General features: G+C 34.9%; 1 protein-coding gene across 1 annotated transcript; it reads left to right on the top strand.

The window, feature by feature from the left end:
• Positions 1-1,986: 1,986 nt before the first annotated feature.
• Positions 1,987-9,401, top strand: LOC110018830 (putative quinone-oxidoreductase homolog, chloroplastic; the record flags this gene model as incomplete). The annotated part of the gene is given in 3 exon segments (XM_020716285.1): positions 1,987-2,128; positions 8,381-8,472; positions 8,559-9,401. Coding segments are annotated over 3 exon segments (921 nt in total), but the record flags the coding sequence as incomplete, so codon positions are not given.
• Between the last annotated feature and the right edge of the window lie 206 nt (positions 9,402-9,607).

Here is a 9,607-nt window from a genome sequence, read left to right as displayed (position 1 = left end):
TGCGTGCGGTGCCCGATCCGTATGAAATAATTTTTCCACACACACACACCACCTTATGCATGAAAGATTACATTTCACTTTTTAAAAGTTAAAATGGTAAAATAATGGTATTTTTGATGTGGTATGAAAGATTTGGGTGGTGGAAGTGTCAATAAGCAAAGTTCAGGTATTACATATGTAGGAATTGGTTGTGGTATGCATGTAAATGCCCCTTTTATTAATTTCAAATTGGCTTGACTAATTTTCTTATTTACCTATTAATAAGTCTTGATTTATTAGAACTAAATGAAAATATGACACTAAATAGGGCACAATAAATATGACACTAACTAAATAGGGCACAATGGAGAAAAATGATTCATGTAGCTGATCCCACGTAGTGGGATTAAGGCATTGCTGTTGTTGTTGTTGTTGTTGTATCCTATTAATAAGACTTCTTTTGGTTTTTGTTTTCTAAGTGGTTATGTGTTGTACATCTCCACTTAAATAAAACCTGCTTTTGAGAAAATAGAATATAAATAAGGCCTAATTATTATACTTATTAATCTATTAAAAGCAACAGGCTTTGATAGCTTTGGCATAGTTCAGTTTTGCTTATTCAACCCATAGAAGTATATGTTCCGTTCATAATCATGAGAGGGTTGTTCTTTGCTGTTGATAATCATAAAGACTATTTTGGATAATAATTAAAATGCAACTCTAAAAAATTATAAATATACCGTCATATAAGTTTATGTGTGCTTGTAATGTCATAAAATGGTTGTTAATCATGTTCTAGTGATTGCTTCAAATCCTCCAAAACTCTGCATTTATCATAATGTTGGAGACAAAATTTGGGTTGTTGCTACCTTTTCCTTCACTGCATTACTACTAATTTACAATTTGATGCGGCAATCAATGATGTCTATATGATACCCTTTAACAACTCATTTTATGACATTATATTGACACCATACGTGAATTAATGGGGTTAAAAATAGCGGAATGTGTTGAAGTGGGCAAGATTCAACTTTTTTCCTCTTCTTAAGAGTTTTTATGGAATAATTGTAGCTTCTCCTTCTTTCTTTTACTTAGCTAAGTGGGTATGGGATATTAAAAATAGGCTATGGCAATCGAGATGTCCAACTTGAGTTCTTGCAAGATTATTTGGAGCAATCTCAAGCTTCTTCCTACCCTCATCATTTAGCGCACATTGACAAACGCTCAAACATCTTCGTTAACTCATGACGAACGATTGCAACACATGGAATGCTGATCCATCTTTCCACTTTTTGTCAAATGAGGCAACAAAATGCAAATTAAATATGTTGCAGTCAAGCCTTTTATCCTTCACCTATTTTCACCCAAAACTTTGAGCTTATGGGTGAGGGTCAAGTACTAGTATTTCTGCACCAACATAATTTGTAGCTGTCTGATCTGAGACAAAATCAAAGCCTCATATACCTTAGCAATCTCTCCCTCACTTGAGAGAACATTTCTCATTAACCATTACTCATCATGATAGAAGCTTTAATGTATCATGCATCAAAAGCTTACTCAGCTACATGGAGGCATCATTAGAGACAATCCCTCTTAAACCTGACTAAACCAAAGGAGCATTTAGGATTCTCCAAAGGAGCATGTTCCATATTTTGAGCAATTATGAAACTTTTCATTTATTGGGCATTTACAAACATGCTACTCAATTCTTATGTATTTACATATCTAAAACCAAAACTTTACCACCAAAACTTTAATTTGTATATTTAAACCATTAAAATCTTTCATGTCACTTAAAGAATACAATTATTTTGACTTTTAAAAAGTGAATATACCTTTTCATGCATATGTAAGGTGGCATATATGTAGAAATTAGATTTTAGGTGCTAGATTTGTAAGGTGCTAGATTTGCTAGATTTGTAAATAAATAGGAATTGAGTGGTATGCATGTAAATCTTCCTAAAAGAAAACAACGTTAAATATTGATTATATGGTTGCTCTCTGCAGCATGTTGAGGTGCAAGTTCCTTTGCCAAAGAAAGACGAGGTCTTGCTAAAGCTGGAAGCAGCGAGCTTGAATCCCGTTGATTGGAAAACTCAGAAAGGAAACCTTTGGCCACTGTTTCCACTCAGATTTCCATTTATACCAGGTAAAACATTATTCACTGTTACATTTCCACCTTAGCAAGGAGATATCTCATTCCATGTGTGGTACCGGAAACAAAGTAATAATAGCAATCTGTAGTTTCTAAATTCAGAAAACAAAGAAACCTAGACCGAGAATCCCAAAGAAGGAAAATAAAATGCATAAAATAAAATAAAGATGGCCGATCACCACCTGTGTGCCACTCCACGATACTAAATTCACTTAACCCAGAAAGATATAGGAAATGTTCTTACAATCAATCAAAATATTCTTCTTCTTTATCCCACACAAAATAACCTCTATTTATAGAGGCTACTCTCCTAATTACAATTATGCTATCCTACAACAACAAATTGGAACACATATACCAACATATATAAACTAAAATAAAACATTTAACTCTTGCGTCATATTCTCGGGGTTGGCAAGGTTCCCTCATATTGAGCAATCTCATAATTTGATTTCTAATGAGTAGCCAACTCGGGACATCGAAAATGATGAAGTAGCTCTAATTTCCAGGTAGGTTAAGTTTGGTGATCCAATCATCTTCCAACATCAAATCTTCAAACTCATCCTTCCTTGGAACCAAGAGAGCCGGAGCCGCACACGGTCTAGCACTATGTTGCCCCAGGCCATTCATCCACTTGGCATTGAAGTTTCTCATGCTCCTTCGGAGAATCCTAAATGCATGTTTGTTGGGGATGAACGAACCAGAGACAAGGTCAATGGTTTGTTGTACCTCTCTCATAGGAGGCAATCCTACAGGAATCTCTGTCGTAAATATATATTCTAACTGTCGTATCAATCCCTGCAATCTAGAAGGATTTGCATGTAGCTGTCCAAAATTCTCAGTTATGATCAAAAGGTACCCCATAATTGTCTCCATAAGATCTTTCAAAAGTAATGGAGTAAAATGTTGATTTCAGTCTCTACCCAAATCTCCCATAATTGTCTCCATAAGATCTTTCAAAAGTAATGAAAGGAGTAAAATGTTGATTTCAATCTCTACCCAAATCTCCTTCTTCATAGATAACAAATTAGTTTGAAATCTCTCTTTGATAAAGGAATAAGTGTTAGCATACCCGTCATAAATTTTACGACGATCATATTGTGAGTCCAAACAAGCAATATGTGACAAGCGTCCATTGAAATTACATCACATACAACCTGCTCACAAAGTTTCCGACCAATCCAAAATGACACCATGCATTGTCGATTGACTTTAATTTCAGCCCCCTTCTTGAGCCAAGTGAGTTAATGGGGATGAGTAGTTAGCCCAAGCTTCTCCACTGATTGTTGCAACCACGTTCTCACAACTTCCACCATCTATGATAATGTTACAAACTTTGTCCTGAACTGTGCATCATATTCTAAAGATGTTATGCCGTAACTAATTTTTATTGGAAGATTGTTCGATACTTATGAGACGTCTTATCACAAGTAATTCCCCTTCTCGTCCGCCTATAGGATTTGGGCCCGCATTGGATTAGTATATTCTTCTTCTACCACATCATTTTTCTCTTGATTAACCTCCTTCACCAATGAAATAATGCACCGGTTAGGACAAGTCGAAGCTATGCGGCCGAACTCATGAATTTTGAAGCATTATATACCTGATGTAGTTCCTTCCTTTGCCGTGATAGCAGTCCCTTGCGGTTGGACAGTAGTTTTACTGCTGTTTTCAACATTTCAACCACCACATTGTGCCCGAAAGTGGATTGATTTGCTGGAACCACCCAAATCATTGGTAGGAATGCATACTACAGTGTTCCTACCAAATTTATGCAGTTTTTCAACCTTCACTGCCAAGTAAATCTTGTCTTGTAATGTCCCTAATGGTTGGAGTTGAGCCACATTAGCAATAGATAGTTGTAGACCACCCAAAAAATGTGCAATAGTGTGCTTTTTAGGTTTGGATCGATTACAATTCAGCCTTAATTTATTGAATTCAACGACATATTCTTCTACGGATAATTCTTGTTGATGAAGATTATGAAGTCAAATGAAGATTTCTTGTCGGTAATGATCCATTAAGAATCGTCATTGCATTTCTTTCTTCATTTTGGTCCATGACGTGATCTTGGATCTTCCCTCCGTTTGCTGAATCCTCTTCAAATTTTCCCGTCAAAGAGATATTTTTCTTCAATTTGATTGCCACTAGTTTGACGATATGTTCTTGTGATAACTCATTGAATTCTAGAATTCATTCAACTATATGTTGCCAATTGACGAATTCATTGAGATCCAACATTCCATCCAAATCAAGAAGGTCAATATTGATTCCGAAATCTAAAGGTTTCCGTTGATTTTCAAACCTCATGGTATGTAGAGGTTGTTCATCACTACTAGTATGTAGAGGTTGTTCAGCACTACTAAATGTCGCATGATGGAATGGATTATCTTCTTCCTCTCTGATCCTCTCATTTCCAGATTCATTTTGTTAAAATGTCGCATGATGGAATGGATTATCTTCTTCCTCGCTGATCCACTCATTTCCAGATTCATTTTGTTATTTTTTTTTGTTCTTGCTGTTCAAGAAGTGCCAATCTTGTTTGTAGACGACAAATTTATTGTAGCAATTCTTCCACAACCAAATCTCGGCTTAGAAGGACATTGATCCTCCCTCGCGACATGATTGAGAGAAGAAAGAACCACAAACAAATGCAGGGGCAACAAACTGTTTGAAATTTACGGGGCAAGAATTGGAAACAGGAAACTTAAGCTAGAGAATTATCAACCTCCACGGTTGGACAGAAGAACCCCACGGATGCACAATAACGAAAATTCCGGTCACAAAAGAGAAATTTGGATAGATTTCAACAAATCTGGATTGCAAAGAAAACCAAAAAATCCGGATAGAAAACAAACTTCTATCCTCAAATTCTGGATCCATAAATTCTAGACAATAAGCAGAGAAGGAGAAACTAAAAAAAATGGAAATAAAAGAAGATTGAAATGTGAAAGAACTCGGGGAATGAAAAGAAAAAAATATGTAAGAACCGTGCTTTGATATCATGATGATACCAAAAATAAGGTAAAAATAAAAATTTGTTGTTTCTAAATTTAGAAAAGAAAGAAATTTGGATTGAGAATTCAAAGAAGGGAAATAGAATGCATAAACTGAAATAAAGATGACTGATTACCATCTGGGCACTACTCCAGGATACTAAATTCGCTTCTTAACCTAGAAGAATACAAGAATGGTTCTTACAACCAATCAATATACTCTTCTTTCTCAACCCACACAAAACAGTCCATTTTTATAGAGGCTAGACTCTCCTAATTACAAGTATGTCATCCTAAAATATAGACACAAAAATAAATTGAAATACATATATCAAGAGATATAAACTGAATTAAAAGTTTAGCTCCTGTGTCAATACCTGAAAAATAATGCATACCGAAAATTTCATACTTTTCTAGAGGAAATTATTTAAAAGATTCACTTAATTTCTTATAATTACTCAAGTTATTATAACAACTGAATACCACGGCGCAAGCACCATTTTTCCTTCAATTTATGTTTTCAAACTTTGTTTTTTTTATTTCCTTGTTTGTCCTGAGTTCTAGTCAAATTTGTTTCTTTTTTTTTTTTGGATTTCATACCCGTTATGCTACTGCTAACAATATACTTTTTCTAACGTTATTTCTTATGTTTTTTTTGTTAAGGACTTTAACAGCTTGATGCTTTGTTTTTATTTTCGTGCTTAAATGGAAACTTTTCTTTTGTACAGAGAATTTTTTTTGCTCTAAATTTATTACTTTTTTGTTGTGATAAATTTATTTATTTTTATAAGTTTCGCCTTAAGGCTGTAATTAGTTGTTTGTCCACAAGGTTATTGATTTGATTCTTAAAATGAGTTCAAAGTCCTTTGTTATGATGGGGGCATATGCCCCCCTCAAAAGTAGAAATTTTAATATTATACTTATTTTCTTCAAAATAAAAATTTTATTGGGCTCTCAGAAAATATTCAGTCATACTATTTTCTATGAAATTTCATTGATATGCCCCCTTTAAAAAAAATTTAAGCTCCACCACTGCCCTTAAAATTTCATTTTGATAAGTTACTTTCGTATCTAAGTCATGACATATGAATGCTTATCAATGGGAAGGAAGATGAGAAGTTCTACCAATTCATCAACGGGCGAGTGTGATTTAACCTTGAATCTAATGGGCAAGTTGTGCTGTTTGTAGGACTGTAAATGCGTCGAACTCGAGAGAGCTCAGGTTTGGCTCATGTCCAGTCTTTCAAAATTAGCTAGTGTTTGAAATTGCTTATGAATAGTGTGTTTTTGTTTGGCTCGATTTACATATTTTTGTTCATGTTTAGCTTGAGATTAAGTCGTTTAAATTAATTAGAAAAATAGATGTAGGGGTTTGGATTTGAACCTACACTAATTTTATGCAATAGAAGACGAAATCACATAACCACATAAACTGTTATGATTTAAGCTTAGTTATAAATATATATAATTTTTTCTTATCTAATGCTTAAATGAGCTGAGCACGATCGAGGTTGTTCGTGTTATTCTCATTTATAATTTGAGCTTAAAAAAATATTCATATTTGGCTCGTTTGCTTAAACGAACAATTCGAACACGCTATTATGATTAATGCATATGATTTACAACATCAAGCTTTTATTCCACTAAGTGGGGTCGGCAACATGAATCATTTTTCTCCATTGCTTCCTATTGAGTGCTATATTTTCATTTAATTCTAATAAATTAAGATTATTTTTTATACAATATGCCATAGTCTTTTAAGGCGTACCTCTTCCTTTCTAAACATAAGTCAAATCTAAAACATCTACTTTCCCAACCGAATCATTAGATGGTCGACGTTTAATGTGACAAAATGATCTAAGACGACTCTCTCTAGTCTTGTCTGCCACCGGAGCTACACCAACATTTTCACGGATATATTTATTTCACATTTTGTCTCTTAAGTGTCAAGCCACTCATCCACCTAAGCATCTCATCTCAACAACACTTAACTTTGTATTATGCTTCTTTTTTAAAGGCCAACATTTTGCATTATAGAGCAATGTATGTCTCATCACCATCTTATAAAATTTTGCTTGAAGTCTAAGCGGTACTTTTCTATCACACAATAGACCCGATGCATTCCTTCACTTAAACCAACAAACTTGAATTCTACCAATAACATCCCAATCTATATCATCACCACTTTAAACAATAGACCCGAGATATCTAAAACGTTCACATCTTTTAATGATTAAATCATCCATATAACAATTCTGCCACTGAAGCTACTACTACTAAAATTACATTTCATGCATTTAGTTTTAGATTTACTCAAACGAAGGTCTTTAGACTCCAATCTAGACCTCCATAATTCAAGTTTTTCTAACTATTTCTCTAGTCTTATCCACAATAAGCATATTATCAGCGCAAAGCATACAACAAGATACATCCTCTTGTAAATGTCCAGTAAGAGAATCCATAACTAAAGCAAAAAAATATGAACTTAAAGCTCCTTCTGTTTGAACACAAGAAACAACTCCAGTATACATATCTTAATTGATTTAGTCATATCAACACTTTTCTTCTTTAGAACTCTCCAAAAGATTTCACTTGAAACCTGTCATAAGCTTTTTCTAAATGAATCATAAGCTTTTTCTAAATGAATCCAGTATACATAAGCTTTTTCTAAATGATTTCACTTGAAACCTGTCTTTTTTTTTGAGAAGATATGTTATGATACTGTTTTTGTTGAGAAGATATGTTATGATACTCTACCTAATTTACTATAATTGATATAAAAAATACAATATATAATTAGTTAGAGCACCTGACTTGCATATACTATATTTGATGATACTACTACATGGTTATTTGTTATATTTTCAGCTTTTTTTAGGGAAATTTACATACATACCACAAAATTATTATGTACTTACATATCTAAAACCTAAACTTTTATATTTTCTAATATTGCACATTGGTGTCATAAATCTATGCATCAAAAATGTGTATTTCATTTTTACAAAGTAAATAAAAGTGATATTAAATATTTGAGTTTTATGAACCTAAATATGAAAGTTTAGGTGTTATCTATGTAAATACAGAAGAATTGTGTTGTATGTATGTAAATTTCCTGAATAAAAAGGATACATAAGAATTGTGTTGTATGTATGTAAATTTCCTGAGTAAAAAGAGGCAAAATTCGATTAGCCTCCTTGCTTCACATGCAACTAACCCAAACTTTTCAAAACTGCTATCTTTTAAACAGTTACTGATGTTGCCGGAGAGGTTATTGATGTTGGTTCTGCAGTCAAGAACTTCAAAATTGGAGACAAAGTTGTATCTATGCTCAATTTTATGGTTCGCATATCAATCTCTTCTTCATCCTCTCCTAATCATTCTTCATTCACCAACACCAATCCCCTAATCATCTCCTCACATAATAGAAAGGAGGTGGGCTTGCAGAATATGCAGTTGCCTCATCCACCCTAACAGTTCACAGACCACCTGAGGTATCCCCAGCTGAAGGCGCAGGTCTACCCATAGCTGCTTCCACGGCTCTCCAAGCACTCAAATCCGCCGGAGCCAAGTTCGACGGCACGAGCAAGCCCCTCAACATCCTCATAACGGCTGCCTCCGGGGGCGTTGGACACTATGCAGTGCAGCTTGCAAAGCTTGCGAACCTCAATGTGACGGCAACCTGCGGCGCTCGAAACATGGAATTGGTCAAGAGCTTAGGTGCAGATGAGGTTCTCGACTACAAGAGCTCGGATGGCGAAATGTTACAGAGTCCATCAGGTAAGAAATATGATGCAGTGATACAATGTGCAGCCGGCGTCGAATGGTCAGTTTTTGAGGCGAATCTGAGCGAGAATGGGAAGGTGGTGGTTGTCACACCCAATCCCATGACCTTTGTGAAGTACGCTCTGAAGAGGCTTAGTTTTGCTAAGAAGGCGGCAGTGCCGATGGTTCTGATGCCGAAGGAGGAGGATTTGAGGTTTTTGGTTGGGTTGGTGAAGGAAGGGAAGATGAAGACGGTGGTGGACTCTAAGCATTTGCTGAGCAATGCAGGGGATGCATGGGCTAAATGTATTGATGGGCATGCTACAGGTAAGATTGTTATTGAGATGTAAGGTGTGTGATAGAAGCTGGAATTTGATGTTTGAGAGAAATTTATGTGGATTTATTGGATGAAATAGTAAAAAGAATGATGCTGTAAACAAGGTAAATTTGTTGTTGTTGTTGTTTTTTTTGTTTTTTACAGAGTTTCGGAGTCTTCTTTGGTTTGATTTCTTTTAGCCATCTTCACAAATCAGGATACATCATGTTATGACTAAAAGCACTATGACGGGGAGCTAATGAATTTCTTGGAGGTTGATGAGCAAATTTAAGCTGGACGTATTTATTAATCTGTAGTATTTTTGTGTGCAGTAGTTAAAAAGTTTTAACTTGCCATATACACAGTTTTAAATAGCTTGCGACTGGGCTCTAAAAA

The sequence above is a fragment of the Phalaenopsis equestris genome, unplaced genomic scaffold (genome assembly GCF_001263595.1).
Source record: "Phalaenopsis equestris unplaced genomic scaffold, ASM126359v1 Scaffold000036, whole genome shotgun sequence".
In the NCBI taxonomy this organism is placed as follows: Eukaryota; Viridiplantae; Streptophyta; class Magnoliopsida; order Asparagales; family Orchidaceae; genus Phalaenopsis; species Phalaenopsis equestris.
This window is presented reverse-complemented; position numbering and strand designations above follow the sequence as displayed.